The sequence below is a fragment of the Bradysia coprophila genome, chromosome III (genome assembly GCF_014529535.1).
Source record: "Bradysia coprophila strain Holo2 chromosome III, BU_Bcop_v1, whole genome shotgun sequence".
Classification (NCBI taxonomy): domain Eukaryota; kingdom Metazoa; phylum Arthropoda; class Insecta; order Diptera; family Sciaridae; genus Bradysia; species Bradysia coprophila.
The window spans coordinates 547,500-563,861 of NC_050736.1; the positions used below are offsets into that span (position 1 = coordinate 547,500).

At 35.7% G+C, this 16,362-nt stretch overlaps 3 protein-coding genes across 5 annotated transcripts; 1 reads left to right on the top strand and 2 right to left on the bottom strand.

Annotated features, from left to right (window-relative positions):
- Window positions 1-2,555: 2,555 nt before the first annotated feature.
- Window positions 2,556-7,626, bottom strand: LOC119074869 (TAF5-like RNA polymerase II p300/CBP-associated factor-associated factor 65 kDa subunit 5L). Of its 2 annotated transcripts, none has more exons than XM_037181197.1 (10): window positions 7,364-7,626; window positions 5,191-5,408; window positions 4,927-5,090; window positions 4,068-4,859; window positions 3,718-4,002; window positions 3,504-3,656; window positions 3,300-3,447; window positions 3,071-3,239; window positions 2,830-3,004; window positions 2,556-2,765 (listed from the first exon to the last, which is right to left on the bottom strand). In XM_037181197.1, the coding sequence occupies exons 2-10, from the start codon at window positions 5,305-5,307 to the stop codon at window positions 2,612-2,614; spliced, it is 2,157 nt and encodes a 718-aa protein (XP_037037092.1). In that variant the 5' UTR covers window positions 5,308-5,408; window positions 7,364-7,626; the 3' UTR covers window positions 2,556-2,611. The 2 variants fall into 2 exon arrangements, with proteins under 2 accessions (XP_037037092.1, XP_037037103.1); XM_037181208.1 differs by having other exon boundaries at window positions 2,556-2,762; window positions 7,364-7,625.
- A 1,650-nt stretch (window positions 7,627-9,276) lies between these two features.
- LOC119074879 lies at window positions 9,277-10,326 on the bottom strand. Its single transcript, XM_037181220.1, has 3 exons — window positions 9,828-10,326; window positions 9,692-9,768; window positions 9,277-9,635 (listed from the first exon to the last, which is right to left on the bottom strand). Exons 1-3 carry the CDS (start codon window positions 10,021-10,023, stop codon window positions 9,282-9,284), a joined length of 627 nt encoding a protein of 208 aa, XP_037037115.1. The 5' UTR covers window positions 10,024-10,326; the 3' UTR covers window positions 9,277-9,281.
- A 1,970-nt stretch (window positions 10,327-12,296) lies between these two features.
- Window positions 12,297-14,052, top strand: LOC119074886 (D-aspartate oxidase-like). Of its 2 annotated transcripts, XM_037181241.1 has the most exons (4): window positions 12,297-12,313; window positions 12,388-12,428; window positions 12,636-13,678; window positions 13,736-14,052. In XM_037181241.1, exons 2-4 carry the CDS (start codon window positions 12,423-12,425, stop codon window positions 13,893-13,895), a joined length of 1,209 nt encoding a protein of 402 aa, XP_037037136.1. In that variant the 5' UTR covers window positions 12,297-12,313; window positions 12,388-12,422; the 3' UTR covers window positions 13,896-14,052. The 2 variants fall into 2 exon arrangements, with proteins under 2 accessions (XP_037037136.1, XP_037037127.1); XM_037181232.1 differs by lacking the exons at window positions 12,297-12,313; window positions 12,388-12,428 and adding an exon at window positions 12,479-12,545.
- Window positions 14,053-16,362: the final 2,310 nt, after the last annotated feature.

The following is a 16,362-nucleotide window of genomic DNA, read 5'->3' on the forward strand; positions in this document are numbered from 1 at the left end:
AAAACTCAAGAACAAGGTTACACACTTCTGTAGTACTAGAACAAGTTAAGAAAATCTAACTTGTCGTTATGACGCGACGTAGGGAGTCATACATAAAGTACGCGCTCGCTTAGGTGGGGGTGGAAATTTACAAGGTTCTGAAAGAACCTTGGAAATATGCACCTTTGAACTGCGATGAGAGTAGTTACACGATGGTTCTGAATTAAAGGACCTGTCTAAATGAGCGTAATTCTATTAATTTTCTTTCGCTATTTAACAAATGCTTCAATCCTCTCTCATCATAACAGATATGGAAAAAATAGTACGGAAGGGAGGAGGGAGTAAAGAAATGGTATAGAGAATAATGTTCATACGTATGCACTTTATGGACGGTACCTAACTAGTTACACCTTTTCATTCTTGAAAAACTAAGACGATTTGTTCTATTGATCTATTGATTAGATGACTTTGCAATATAATAACATGGTTTAAGTTCATTAAAACATTGTTGCTGAAATATAACTAGTAAAACTGATAGATGATTAGAAACTATGTGACTTTAGATGACTGTACATGTACACTTTAAATATTTGTAATTTAGACTGTGGACTCTGGCAAAAACCCTTTTTTTATGCATTGATTTTAATTTGTTCTATTGTTTGAATATTTTTTTTACTTCAATTAAACCCTCTCTCTCTCACTCTCTCTCTCTCTCTCTATCAAGAATTCTAGAAATAATTAGTTGGATTAACCAAGAACTATTTAAACATTAAGATAATTGTTTTAGTTATACAGGTTTTGTGTTTCGAATTTAAGTATAAACAATGAGTAAGCACTAAATTCTGTAAAGAAAAAACAAAACGAAAACTGCTGTAAGCATTTTGTCATTTTTTTAGCTTAATGAATTAGATTTTTAATACTGAGAAATGTTACCGTGTCGCTCGAACGAAATATATGTAGGAAAATATCTTAAGCATCTACGGAGAGTACAATCGCCCAAAACCAGTTACAGTGGAGGTGTGACGCAAGTCCTGTTATCCACTTACAAAAGAACTGATAGATCATTTTCATTATACGGTACTTGTCAACGTAACCCCACTTAATTTTTCGTCAAGGTTAAGGACTAACCTCAATCAATTGACGTTAATTGCGTTCAATTTACTGATTTTTATATGAAAATCGTTCGTTCAATTCATTCGATATTTTCCGACATGTCTGATAGTTGGGATCGTGTCTGACGTTTACAAGGTCATGAAAATGGTCTATATCGGTGTAGGCGACGCTTACAGATTCGACACACACAAAAATATGCGTCACAAATGGCAGCTGATGAGGAAAGTACGCGAAAGTTTTATCAACAAAAATCTTACCAGAAAAATTTCGAGAAGAAAATTATAACACAAAAAAATTTGCCAAAAAGTGGCAAATCATTCGGTTTTCTTCCGTTTGAATTCCTTTCTTTAAAGCAATATATATCACAATTCTAAAAATTTTCCTTCCTCCACAAATTTTAGCCAAATCCACCGGTAAATTCAAAAGTTTCGTTGTAACAAAGTAACAAAGTAACAAAGGTTGGTAAAATTCATCTATTTCAAAATGTATTCAATTTCTTCATACCTGAAAATTTCCAAGTTTTGAAATTTAATATCTCGGCCAAATCTTAACCGTATGAGGAGCAAAGGCGGAAAAGTCAAAAAAGTTGTGTATATATGTTCCTGTCCTGCGGATTTTTTTTTTGTCAAATTTTTCAGTGTGAACGGACTTGCGTCACGACTTTTCACTAACGTAGGGCCATGATATGACATTAAAATTAATTTGTAATGTTAATGTGATTTGCTCAGATGACATAGCTTACAATGATTCATTAGGAAGTGAGACGAAACAACGCATTATAAACCATTAAAGTTTTGAAGAATTTGATAATAGACAGTTTAATTTACCAGTATAAATATGACAAAGATTTATCTATACAGTACATTTTCATACATATACCCCAAAGCACTGACAGTGCGTTGATATACCCACAATGTCTGGTAGGGAAATTTGGATGTAAATTATTCAAAATAATTAACGATCAATTTTGGGGACTCTTCCGCCATCGAAAAATTTGATTGAAATATTTTATCTCTAAAATTGAAAAAACTCAAATTTTTACAGGTCAGAATGACGGCTTAGCCTGAACATTTTTTCTTGGCATACATTTTGAATATAAATATTAATGAGGTCGATCAATTTAATCTCATTAATTCTTTATATTCAAACTTGACCAGATCAAGAATTCAAGTTTAAAATAAGCTCTAGTGAAGTCTTAGATTAGTGGCTTTACACGGGATCAGTGATAGACTATCCGGTTTCCCGTAACTGAAAACGAAGCAGCCAAGGCTCCTTCGGCCAGGTTTGTTGGATGTAGGACGGTAGAATTCGTTGCTTGTGAAGTGTCTTTTGCATGACGCACCACAGAAGGCATCGTTTCCGTGGAGGACTGATGCTTTCTTACCTAAATACAAAATCTTTTTCAATCTACTTTCCCAAAAGTCGACGAATCCAAGTCAGCATAATAAATTCAAATCCTACACTGGACAACAAATCAAATTTATTTGTAAATTTCATTCAATTTCGGCTGACATCTCCATCACGAGTGTCCAATACACGAAACACTTCCATCCGAATTAAAAAAAACTTTAACAGATCGCTTGCAACCGGATACGTAGGAGTACAATAATTTGTTATTGCTCGACGATGCTGTTGACGATGATGAGGATGACGACGGATTGATAGATGAGCTGCTAGAAGGAAATGGTTTCAATCGAACAATTTTCATGATTTTTTTTTATCGTGAGTTTCACTTACGAGACAGTCTTATTATTCACATTGAACACTCGAACGGTACCGTCCGAACACGTTGACGCCAATCTATTTCCGAATTGGCTCCAAACAATGTCGCACACAGGTGTCGTATGTTCCTTTAGTTCGCATAGTTGAGATCCGGCAGCCAAATCAAATATCCGAATTTTCGATTCTTCACCTGGTTAACACGCAAGAAATGTATGCGGGACGGGTCAACAATCAAAATGAACAAAGAGATAGTTACCGGCAGCGGCTAACAGTTTACCATCTGGACTGAAACTGACACAGTGCACGGGTAGATGGCAATCAGTAAATACGCGAAACAGTTTGCCACTAGTCACACACCATAATCGCACCGTCAAATCGGTTGATCCGGTGGCCAAGTAATTTCCATTCGGATGAAAAGCGACTGCCTGTGTCACATTGCAAATGAGTTTCACGAAAATGTTGTTTGGTATGAACGAAACACTTACATCAACATCTTGTGTGTGTCCAATGTACGTCTGCAGTGGATATTCACGATCAGTGGACCATAATCTCGCCGTAAGATCTTTCGACCCAGTCGCCAAATACATACCGACTGAACTTTCAGCAACACACCAAATTGGATAGTTATGGCCCCTGTAATGTAAAGTTATGTAATGCCGAAGTTCTCATTGATCTCGGCACCAGAATACCTGTACACGGCTCCGCAACTGTAATCTGTTGCTTTCCACGCTCGCATTGTATTGTCTTTGGAAGCACTGAAGAGAAGAGGATGCTCCTTTGAGAAAACCAAATCCGTAACTCCTTTGTTGTGACCCCGAAGAGCAACGCATCCAGATTCGGTGCTACAGAGAGTCGGTATGATTAATTAATTCTGTACTGCTGTCGCTGTTGCGTTAAACTTACAAAATATTTTCTGTAGATCGTTGTTCAGCCAATTTTCGCCTTTGTTCTGTTTTGGAAGTGCCTGGCTTACAATATTTATATTTAGTATCCGTGTCATCATCGTCGTCATCGGATGATATCTCGGAACTATTCTCCAGACTCCATTGGCAACATCGTTTTGTGATGGACATATACGGTTTACGTCCTCCGATTGTACTTCGATTTAGTTGAAACAATTGGATGGTGGAATCTTCAAAGCCGCCAGCTAGATGGCATTGTGCAGGATCGATTGTTGCCGACGCTAGCCTAATAGAAAAATTAACCCATGGAGTGATGCAATTTTACCGTCATTCATTACCTTCATTACTAACCTGCTTGTTCCATTCTCCACTTTAAATACTCGTACCGGCTGTTCGTGCGTTTTCATTTCTAATACTGTACGTCGCAGATGCTTTAACTTATGAGTTATTCGCTTCTTTGCCATCAAGTCCGCTTCTAAAACCTTTTTCACTTTCTCGCTTTCGTCTTCATTTTCTGTTTTCACTAAACGTTCAGACACTTCCTTTATTTTGATCGACATTACTGACTGACAACCACCGTCCGATTCGTTTTCACAGCTTTCATCTTCAGTTCCGTTCTCCGGTCGTTCACCTACCATACAAATATCATCGTCGTCGGAATCTCGTGCATCGGTGACATCGAACCAAAACCATGTCTGTAACACATGCAGTAGCAACACATGACCATTTTTGACCAGAAAATGTTTTAATGCGAAAAGTGATTGCAACGACAGTTCGATTTCGTATTTAGAGTATCGGAAATTTCGCGTCAATTCCATATGATCCAGGTCTTCGATGCGCAGACATTGTGACATCAGTTGAACCAGTTCCTTAAAGTATTGCTGAGTGGAATTCTCGTTATCCGTTTCGTTAAAAAATGTTATTTGAGTTAATGAACTTCCGTTGATTTTGTTCGGCAGCGGATTCGCAATACTCTCCACTGGTCCAATGACACCGTCGGCAAACTTTTTCAGAAATTCCAATGCAACTGAAGAGTCTTTTCCCTTCAGTAGTTCAATGTACAAATGGCAAAGAAGTGGACGTAAAATAACTTCTAATTCGTTCTTGTATGGTAAGGGTTGCGATTGCACAAACTGCTGGAATCTGTCAATGGTAAGCAATAGAATTTAGTTGTTCTGTAAAGTATTTATAACCAAAGGTGTGCGCCTACTTTGCAAATTGTTCAACGACATTAGAGTCCTTGTTGAGACATAGCACATTCGAATAAAGAAATGAGTTTACTTTCGACACATCGTCATCCAACATAGAACCAAATTCCATTTGCTTGTTGCTTTGTAGTAATGCCAGATCGGATTTGCGAAACTTTTCGGAATTCTTCAGGATCAGCACAAAAACAAAATCGTTTTGGCAAAAAAATTAGTTTTACACAGCACTGACGTCGGCCGGAGCGGTCTTTCGGATGTATGAAACTTACCGAATAGTTTCGTTGTTTCAGATATGACCCCAATGCTGATCTGATTATTTCATTTTTTGATTTCCTTCCATTATTCGCACTATTGTTTATGTTTCGATGTTTAGCTGTATCAGCCATTTTTCAATACATTTATTTTTAAACATGTGTGGAGTGACAGTCCGGTTGGCGCGGTGTTGTCAGTTTGTCAGTTTCATATGAGTTGGGTAGGACTAGAGGGACTAGATTAAAATGGAATCGATTATGCATTTGTTAGCGACAAAGACGACAAAAATAAGAAAATATTTTTGTTGTAACAAATGAAGTAGAAGATTTTAAATAAACGAAAACCGTCAAACTCAAAGACACAATAGAGAACGTTAGCTAAACGGCCGCTAACGCTAATTTCCAACGCTAAATCCCCCGCTAACGCTAAAATCAACGGTAATGCCCTGTCAATAAATGGCACCATTGTGAATGCATACACATGGACGACGCAATTTTCGATTTATTTTTCATTTATTATTTTAAAAGGTCATCCGGATCAATATTTTATTACTGCAATCCGTAGATCTAATTTGTAGGAAGGCAGCGACACTGTGCTGGAAAAAATCTATAAACCTTACAATGTGCTGTTCGACGACAAACATCCTCAACTACACAACAAACACGTGGTTAACCTGTAATTGAAACACATGAAATTAATTTTGTGATTATTACTTCCACAATGTGATCGGATCAATATTTTATCAATGCAATTAGTAGATCTGACTTGTAGGAAGCCAGCGGTATTAAGCTGGGAAAGTTTTATTCACTTTTGATTGCAATAAAAAGGTTTAATAAAAAACGTTTCCAGCTTAATACCGCTGGCTTCCTACAATTCAGATCTACGGATTGCAGTAATAAAATATTGATCCGGATGACCTTTTAAAATAATAAATGAAAAATAAATCGAAAATTTCGTCGTCCATGTGTATGCATTCACAATGGTGCCATTTATTGACAGGGCATTACCGTTGATTTTAGCGTTAGCGGGGGATTTAGTGTTGGAAATTAGCGTTAGCGGCCATTTAGCTAACGTTCTCTAATGTCTAGTCATTTTCATACCTTGGGCATAAATTTCGCAAAATTGCCTCTACCGTCCATTTGTACACATCTGTATGCATAAATTGTATAAACCCACACTTAGGATCATAAAGGCATAAAGGTAGACAACTAACTAAATTAATTTTAATTTGAAGCCAACTTCAGTATGCTGTCAAAATGTGCACGGCGATCCATGTAGGCGCATTGAAATTCAAACTATTTTTTTTATTGGTAGTTATACCCCCGTGACGTAGCTCAAATGAAATTAAATGCATATTTTATATAAATGCACGTCGCTTGTGTTTATTTACTCGTTTATGTGAATAAAACAAATTCTTTAACGAATTCTTTAAGAGGTTCCTCACCCCATACCATCTTTCATCCTTTAACTTTTAGCTGCAGCTTCATCTTCAGTAAACTGACCTCGGTAACGACAACAAAATTGTAGGAGCACTTCGTGGTAGAGTCTTTTGTAAACAAAATGTTAAAATATTTATGAAGCGAAAGGTATTTCTTGCCAATCACCCAGCGATATACCTTAATCAAGAGTAATTCGAGATTTTATATTAATATCGCGTTGCGCTTGCTATTTGTAAACACTGCAATATATCTTGTAACTTCATGAACTAAGAATGTAATAAACAGACAAATCCCAAAAAATTCAAAGACTGAATAATTAAATACATCTTGGGGTCAACATTTCATCGACCTATATAATTTAATGAGCACATGAATACAATAGGAATCGAAATTATTGGAACTATTTATAAATAACGTAGGAAAGAAAGTGAGACAAAGTACGGCGGATTGGTAATGTTAATGTAGGGCTTATTGTTTTAAATACGACTATAAAGAAAGAGGAAGTAAATGTCAAGTTTGTATATGGTAAGGTCACTTTCCTGTTCAAAAACATTGAAAGATAATGCAACACCAAACGTAAGAAAACCTGAAATTCAACTATATAAATCGAACGACTAAAAATGAAAGTCCGAAACCAAAGGTTGCGAATATAAATGCAAACTTTGAACCAAATTTCAATTGCAAAATATTAAAAAAGAAAATCATTCAAGATAAGATTTACAATTCGAATGGAAATATAATCTTCACCAACCTTGTCTCTTCCTCCGTAGGTATCTAGCATGGCACATATTTCGGTTAAAGCGTCTGACTTGGCCATCATTAAAACAATATATCGAGGACCGTCTACTGTTTTTCGGTAAAAACACTAAACAATGTAAATCACGACACGTTCGATGCAAAACTAATTTACAATTTCATATTTGACGGTTCACTACACCGACCACTATTAAAATACGTTCACACAAGTGTCCAGCTGTTTTTGACTTACGCTTAAGATTCCTTGTTCATGCGCCATTCATAACATTTTATGACTTTCGAGTCAATGAGTGCTGTAAGTTTTATACAATTACAGACGCTCTTTAGCAGTGTTGCGAGTTCATTCAAGAAATGGTAATAACGAACGAATCGACGAATATGAAAATGCTAGTACAATCTACGATATAGCGATGTAACTATTTTTAAGAAGCTGTCCGTTCTCTTTATTTGTTTTTCGTTTCTAAATTGGAGTACGAGTCGTAATTACACAATCGTTTTATTAACAATAGAAGAACCATTGATTTTTAGAGATAATCTCGAGGATAATCTTCTAATTCAGAGGATAACCTAGGAATATGTCGATCCCTTACTGCCAAGGTGATACCACTTGATTTGAATAGTATTTGAAAAGCGATCATTATTTATTTCGCTATTAGTGCAGGTCGATATGTAATTCCGTGTGATTTGCATTTTTCAGAAATTTTCTTTGTCTCAATCATCTCGTTTGCCATAAAAAGTTATGGAACAATTTTTTTCCGGAAAATGTAAAATACAATATCTTTTTGATACATTTACTCTTTTTTGGTAAGTATGGCTCATTACCGATATTTCATGGAAGAACTTTTTTTTGAAGGAGTCGGAATGAAGTCGGTATTAGGGTCCTCCCAAAAAGTGTCCCGGAAAATTCACCAACTTTGAGGCCATTTTCGCTAGCCATTTCCAATTTATATTTCATAAAGGTGGTGTCATTTGAAAGCTACATTCAAGTACTTCTGATTTCAGTAGCGCCGGCCGACCATAATCCGTGCTCAAGACCCTGAGATATGGGAAAGTCATGTAAGTCCTTTTAAGGATTTTTTAAATTATTTCTAGATCAATAAAAGATACGTAGCTATAATTTGGGATACTAATTCCAGTGTTTCGTCACTACTTTCCCTCTCTTTGATTTCGGTTCAAGGATTATGGAACGTTCCCTATTTGGGATGTTATTTCAGATTTTCCCAATGAAAATTTCAATTTACTTTTAAGAAAGCTATTTCGTGTGACATAACTATTTTGTTGGTATCGGTCCAGGGTGAAATTAGTTTTGTGACTGTTTACAGAGTAACTCTCCAAAATAAAGTCGAATCCCTACGTTTCTAGCACTTCTTTGTAGTAGACACTAGACATTTCTTACGCGTTTGACGTAACATTTGGACTGTTGACAAGCTTAAAGTCACCACAGGTCAGTTCCTAAAAATAAGTGAAGTCTTCATGGTCCACTAAATTCCCTATACTAGAACTATAGAACTGCAAGGAATTCTGACGATTTTTCTGGTTTATTTTGACGAGTTGGTGATTGTTATCATAATCCAACTCGTCAAAATAAACATTTGGCCATAGGTGCATATCATTTTTTATGTGTCGATGCGAAGATAAACCCAAACTCCCTCTCCGAGCTGATGCATAATTTTAGTCTTACCACACAGAGACATATAAAATTCTATAAGTTTCATACTGCAAAACTACAGGAAATGGCAATCAAATTTCAGTTGCTTCAGCTGATTCACTCATACAAACAAAACTGGATATTCATATTTATACGGCTCTACCACACAACCACGTGCATGAGTGTACTGATAAATCCCTATAAACACTGTTTGGATGAGTGTATACAATTTTCGTATCATTTAATAAAAAACTCCGTGTGCACCTCATCCAAATTTAATATTATCATCGGTTTCTGTAACAGCTGTATAGCCAACAGCTAGTGGTGTGCCACTTTCGAGTTTAATCAACTCCCTTAAGTATGAGTTCACACAGAGCAAGAAATACGCCTTCAATGCAATTATAGCGAATGCAATAATGATCACAACCACCAGTACATGAGCTGTGCTTATGGCAAATATTTTGATCAAAAGTCCAACAAAATTGTCCGATGAATCATCATCGGCAGCGATAACAAAAGCCAGGAACATATTGATGAGGATAATTAAGTAGATGACAAATCCGACGAGTAGCCCAATTATCTCTATTGCGATGTAGACTCGTAATAGGAGCAAATTTTTCTGAAAACAAGGAACATTTAGATACAGAAAATTTACTCGAGCATTAAAAAACTCACAATTTTGACTCCGAGTATCAATAAAACACCAAGTAGTGTGAATGCAATACCAAAAACGCACATATTTATTGTTCGATCTGCGAATTAATTAAATTTATAAAGACCTAATTTTCACAATTTCATTTATTGCTAATACCAGAATCGTGATTATTTTCAGTATCATGTACATCCTGACCACCACTTCCTTTATCGGTAGAAGAGTATGCAAGAGCAGAAACAATAATACCCAAGCCGAAAATTAATTGTAAAAATCCGATTAAATAAGCACTAATTCGGAGGCTAATGTAGCAACAACATTTTGAAACATGCGGCAATCGACTGAAACGACACATTTTCAATTTTATTTATTAATTACCGTTGTGATCTTTGCACAATTTACAAACTAAATCAACGAAAATTTAGTTTTACTACCGGACGCGGCAGATGGTAAACTCGATTTGACAGATATGCTCAACATTCAATTGTTAAGTTCTTTTGAATTCCAATAAGAACGAAATACCATAAACTATCAAAGATGTATATAGGCAAACGACACTGTTAATGGTGAGGTTTATATAGCAAAATAGGTAGAAATAGCGAAAAGTTAATCTTAAAAATGAGTCATATTTGACCATCATAATGGTTTCAAATATCGAAAAGAATGTAAAAGAATGTATAAATAAGTTTTTTTTTGTCGTTCGGACTTCAAGTTGGCAGAAAACTAATGATATGGTATGAAAGTATATTCAATGATGGCAACCCTCACTAGGTCGACCCTTTAGTTTCGAAGTCTGATTTTATATTCGTTTATTAAACATTTTTTTAACAGCTCAGAAGAGCAATATCGAGGACCGAAGATTGTACAGTTAAACATCAAATTTTTGCCATAAAGACGATTCATTTTTTTTGTCATAGACACACAGGAAAGTGAAATATGACAATTTTTTTTGAAAAAAATATGGGAAATTTTTAAAGAATTTTAGGGAATTTTCAAGAAACAAGAACTGGTAAATTAGGCCCTCTGCATGAAAAGTTGTATAGACATCTGTTGTGGACGGTTTATTTTAGGCACTTAAGCCTTTAGGCAGGTTATACCGTCCACAACAGATACGTAAATAACTATTCATTAAGAGACATCGGTGCTTAGCTACAATTGTAGCCTGAATTTGCGTGTCTCGCATATCATTTTTGATGATATTTTTCATCAGAATCTTTTTTTTAATGTACGCCCGCAATAACGACCACGAATGTGGTAGCTTTAAAATAAAAATTAGTTTTGGTTGTAGTCGTTTGATCATTTCGGAGAAAAGTGAGCAATTTACCGAAATTTTCATAAAATGCTCGGTTTTCTTACCCACTTGACAAAGTGAGTTCCTTAGAATAACGTTTTGCGTCGAAAAGGTCAAAATGCCCCAGCTCTAATAGAGTATACGCAGCACGGAACAATTTTGCTTAGTAAACGTTTGTCGTCAGGACAAATAAGAATAGTATATTTCAACATACCCCATTACACACAAGATGTGTGTGCACGCGCGGGCGAGGCTCAAGCGAAAACACATATCGAGTGTGTATTGGGGTATTTTGAAAGTTATTTTTCTGTAATAGTGAGAGTGTGTTGGTGGTGCATTCCGTCCCAACCGTTACTTTCCTTCTCGACCGTTTATTTTCCCTACCAACCGATTCATATCATATCTCACCAATACACTCTCACGTATACAGAAAAGAATAAAAATATGAAGTGAAGAAGACAGGTTTTGCAATTGACAATTCCATCGACCGAGTTATAATCATTTCCCTCTCTGGCGTATCGCGGTTATTTGTTGTACATATTTGGGATAATCACTGATTATACTTCAGTATAACGATGTATGACTATAAGGGTATTACTACCGCATAAACCTGTATAAAAAAAAAGAATGTTATGCAGTGACCATATTAGTATACACCCAAAGATGCATTAGAAAATCTACACTGAATTTATCGTTCACAAAAATTAATGTTCTTGAAGTAATTATTGACATAATATCATGTTAAGTCTTAAAACCGACTCAAAAACAATAAAATCCCAGAACAGGTGAATAATTTACTATTTTGTTAATACAACGTCATTGCCAGATTTATCCATATTTACAAAATAAGAAATCGACAAGGTAGACGGAATAGCTATAAAGCATCTGAATTGTAATTGTAAATGGCGCTCAGCTCATATGGAACTATGCATTTACATTACCTTATCACGTAAAACATAGTACATACGGTGTGGTGGAAAATTTATATTACCACTCTTCCCACGGACTAAATGTACTATTACACCCTATACTAGTAGACAATAAGAGTAATAGTAATTGCGTCCGAGGTTCAAAATTTTTATTTTTGGTGACGTATTGGCCGATTGGCCCGACCCGAAGGAGAGGACCGTATTCCCATTCGTTAAAATAAAAATTTTGAACCTCGTACAGTGCTTTTCGTGAATAGGCAATGTAAATGCATATTTCATATTAGCTAAACGCCATTTACATTGCCGTATCACGTAAACAAATTTTAAACAAAAAACAACGAAAGCTTCACTGTTCGACACTGAGCTGTGAAAACATATTTTAAAAATACTTAACTGTAGCAAGGCAACGTCGTCAGACATAACAGGTGAACAATCAGTATAAATACAAAATAGAAAATTGTTTAATTATCATACCTTTTTGTACTTCGTACTGAACTAGTTGTACATTTTGAGAATATCTCAGTTAGCAATAATATGAAGGTAAATCGCTTAACAGTACATAGTCGTTTAATTACATAAAATTCGAAGTTCCAACGTTACTTTTCATTAGTACGAATTTATTGAAATTGTTCTTAAAACCAAATGTGTAATCGTAGTGTACGTGAAATCACTGTTTTGAGTCCTTTGAACATAGTGATTACTAAGGGATAACGTTCAACATATTCATTGTTATCCTACCGATTTCAGAAAGACATTCCACATGTTCTAATAATTGGTGCTGGAGTATCTGGTCTGACAACAGCATGGGTTCTCCTAGATCGGGGTTATAAAATCACGGTCATTGCAGCGAAATATGCTTCGAAAGACGAAAAAATCACTTCACAAATCGCTGGTGCGTTATGGGAATGGCCACCCCCTGTTTGTGGAAGATATTGGCATTGGGAAGACATATGTTTGGACAATTTGAAGCGACGGTGCTTGGTTTCTTTTCATCGTTTCAACACATTAGCTGATAATCCAGAGACAGGTGTACGAATGTGTAAATCGAATTTATTTTTTGGTCGACCTATACAGTCCTGTCCTGCGCAGACTAGAAAATTAGCTGAAATTAAGGAAACCCTGCCAGGTTTCCGTCACGATATTAAAATTGTTGAAGAGCTGGGTGCTAATCCGGACTATGGAATAGTTGATAGCTACTGCCATTTGGCACCCATAATCGATTCTGACCAATACATGGATTGGCTCATTAATTACCTAAAATCTCGTGACAATATAAAATTTTTCACTCGCGAAATTAAAGGTAACTTATTGGCACAAGAATGCGAATTACTGACATACTACGAAGCTGATATGATTGTAAACTGTACTGGCATAAATGCTAAGGAACTAGTTGGCGACGACACTGTCTTTTCTTTACGTGGTGCATATTTTCGTATGATTAATGACGGATCAAAATTCCGGAAAATTAACGAGGCAATGATGGTCACGTTAGATGGTGAAGAGTCTAACGACATGATTTTCATAGTACCACGGAATAATAATACAGTGATCTTAGGCGCAATAGGCGAAAGGGAAGTATTAGATCTGAATATAAATTTGGAAAATTATCCACCCTTGAAAAAAATGTTAGAACGAGATTTGGCATTTTATCCTGACCTTAAGAATGGAGAATTTGATCCTGACTATCCGATTGCTATTGGAATACGACCATTTCGTAGGACGCATGTACAACTTGGACGAGAGCGAAAGGATTCAAGAATTGTGCATAACTACGGGCACGGTGATAGCGGGTATGCTCTTATCAAGATAAGTAACAAATCTGATCACTAATGAGTATTCATTCACAGGTATACATTGAGCTTTGGGTGTGCAGAAGATGTTGCAGATATTATTGATGAAATGAGCAAGGAAATTTTTATTAAAAAAGAAAATGTACCTACTATCTCTAAAAATATGTGTAACGGGTCATCCATAAATTACGTAACGCAAGAGGGAAAGGGGGTCTAGGGCTTGTGTGACATTCTATTCATTTTTGTTAAAACCGCATACATTTTGCGTGACATGGGGTTAGGTGATATTAAAAATGGAGATTTTAGCGTTACATAATTTATGAACACCCGTTCCTGCATACGTAGTCAAAATAAAAATTTCTTCTTTTATTGTTGAAGATATTTTTCATTTGAATTAACTTCTTTAAGGTATTCGCGTCACATTCAAAGATTGGATGCATAGAGTTCGCTTTCTATGTAACATGAGTGTTATGATATTATAATGGTTCGTTGCCAATTTGCAACGTTAAAAATATCGAATGTCTTGTTTATAACTCTATGATTGGATGCGTTGAAGAGGACTTGATTGGATGCGTTGAAGAAGATTTGATTGGATGCGTTGAAGATGACTTTAGAGAGAGAGAGGCCAGGTTTCATTAACAACTAAAAGGCCTAATATTTGAGAAATGATTCTTAAAAGATTTCCAAAAAGAACTGAAAATTTTGTGAGTCCATTCACTTGAAATGTGCCGAGTCCTGACATTTTGCTAAACCCTAAATGTCAGCCCTTCCAAGTGAGGGCGTTATGCCTTGCCAAAATGGTTTAAAGTTTCGTAAAATAAATAGGATGACTAAAACATTGCAAATGTGACAATTTCGTATTATTTTTTAAATCATATAGACTTTGTTCAAGTGTGCATGACGCTTACATGATAATTAGTCACGTAAAGCACGAAATTAAGAACAGTTTATTGTTTTTACAGGTGGGTGATGCTTACACGAGCCTTGATGAGTTATTGTAATTTAACACGTGTAGTATAGCAACATTTTAATTTCAGAAGAAGAAAAAACCATCTGATGTACTTAGTACAACATTTATACTTGTTCAGTTATTTATGTAACAAGAATCGTATAAAGGTATGTAAGTTACGAGGCGAAGCCGATACCAACATACGATTCGTGTTTTATATAACGTTTTATGGTTCAGAAGGAGTGGTAAAAAGTACATCCATTTAACTACTAGTGAATGGGATGTTTTGCATAATAGATGTGAGATTGCAACACATCGTCTGCGCAAAACCCCCATGTACTAACGTATTAGCAACAATATTTAATGTACAGCCGTGTGATCCTCATTTTTTCCAACGTCAATTTACGCACTAATGTGCAAATATATATATCGTCGGCACCATGACTAAAGGGCATATCTCCGATATCTCAGGAACTACTGAACCGATACTTTTTTTTCCCTGAAAGGTAGTAACATGTTATGAATTTTGAGCTTTAAAAAAATCAGTGAAATCAGCATTTTTCGTCGTATTCTCTAAAGGCTTTTCTGTTTTTCCACAACAACTTCCGAACCGTATGGCCGATTGATTTCATGTCGAGCTCAAAATTCATCACTTTTGGCTACAACCTTTCAGGACAAAATAAAAAAAAATCAAAATCGGCTCAAAATTTGTTTAAAATAAGCTGGCCTTTACAGTTTTTCGACAATATCTTTTGAACCATATGGTCGGTGGACTTTACGTCGGGCTCAAAATTCATAACTTTTCACTGCCTTTCAACAACAGTTATTTACGTATCGATTGAGTAGGCCGAAAGAGTTACGTATTAAGTTTTGTATGCTTGCTAAGAGGACCTAAAGTAAAGAAATGTCAATTCAAGGGGCGAAAGCGAAAGCTTTCAGCCCGCGAATTGACAGCTTTACTTTCGGTCCTCTTAGTAAGCATACAAAAAAAAGTTTCTGAGATATCGGAGATACGCCCTTTAGTTATGTTGCCGACGATATATATATGAAAATCCATATCACCACTAGTGGCGAAAGTAAAATAAAGACAAACAGAAAAAAAAGTTCATTAGATCGCCACCCAAATCACTCATGAAAAAGTTCTGTTTTCGCAACGCAGTTGCAGAAATACATTTTATGGGTGTTATGAGTGTCACGTTATGCCATTATTTAATTCGAAACGTTTATAAACACAATTTTATTTATTTTCAATGAATTGCGACAAAAAAGACTGCTCATAATATTGGTTCGGCCAGTAAAAAATCGATCTTTTCATAAAAATACAAAAATTTTATCCAAAAACGTGAGGCAAAGTCAACTTTACTTCACAGAGCCAAAGATTACCTAAAGTTTTTGAATAATAGTACATAATAGTACAATGGGGAAAATGATAGAAATGGTACTTATTGTATGCTTACGGTGTTTACTTACATTGGCTACGCCTCGATAGGTAAATTTCACACAAGAAGTCCTTTTCCATCATTTGCCGCATAAGTAATGTACTATAAAAAGTTAGGTAAACAAACTGATAATAGCACGACAAATAAGTAACGACATGTGATTTATTCAACGCAGAGTTTCCCTAGGGAGATAATAGTTATTTATAACATCCAGTTGAAAGTACTTTTATCTCCTGCAAGCTGATATTTCATACATTACGCGTTTCTGCATATAAACACAAACACATACATAACCA

Excerpts from the sequence above, each read along its gene's own strand:
- LOC119074879 (XM_037181220.1), bottom strand. The coding sequence starts at position 10,023 with ATGTGTCGTTTCAGTCGATTGCCGCATGTTTCAAAATGTTGTTGCTAC. Across the intron at positions 9,769-9,827 it reads TGAAAATAATCACGATTCTG|ATCGAACAATAAATATGTGC; the intron begins GTATTAGCAATA and ends ATTAATTCGCAG. Across the intron at positions 9,636-9,691 it reads TGATACTCGGAGTCAAAATT|AAAAATTTGCTCCTATTACG; the intron begins GTGAGTTTTTTA and ends CCTTGTTTTCAG.
- LOC119074869 (XM_037181197.1), bottom strand. The coding sequence starts at position 5,307 with ATGGCTGATACAGCTAAACATCGAAACATAAACAATAGTGCGAATAAT. Across the intron at positions 3,657-3,717 it reads CGATCTACAGAAAATATTTT|CACCGAATCTGGATGCGTTG; the intron begins GTAAGTTTAACG and ends GACTCTCTGTAG. Across the intron at positions 2,766-2,829 it reads GTGAATAATAAGACTGTCTC|CAGCTCATCTATCAATCCGT; the intron begins GTAAGTGAAACT and ends ATTTCCTTCTAG.
- LOC119074886 (XM_037181232.1), top strand. Across the intron at positions 13,679-13,735 it reads TACGGGCACGGTGATAGCGG|GTATACATTGAGCTTTGGGT; the intron begins GTATGCTCTTAT and ends ATTCATTCACAG.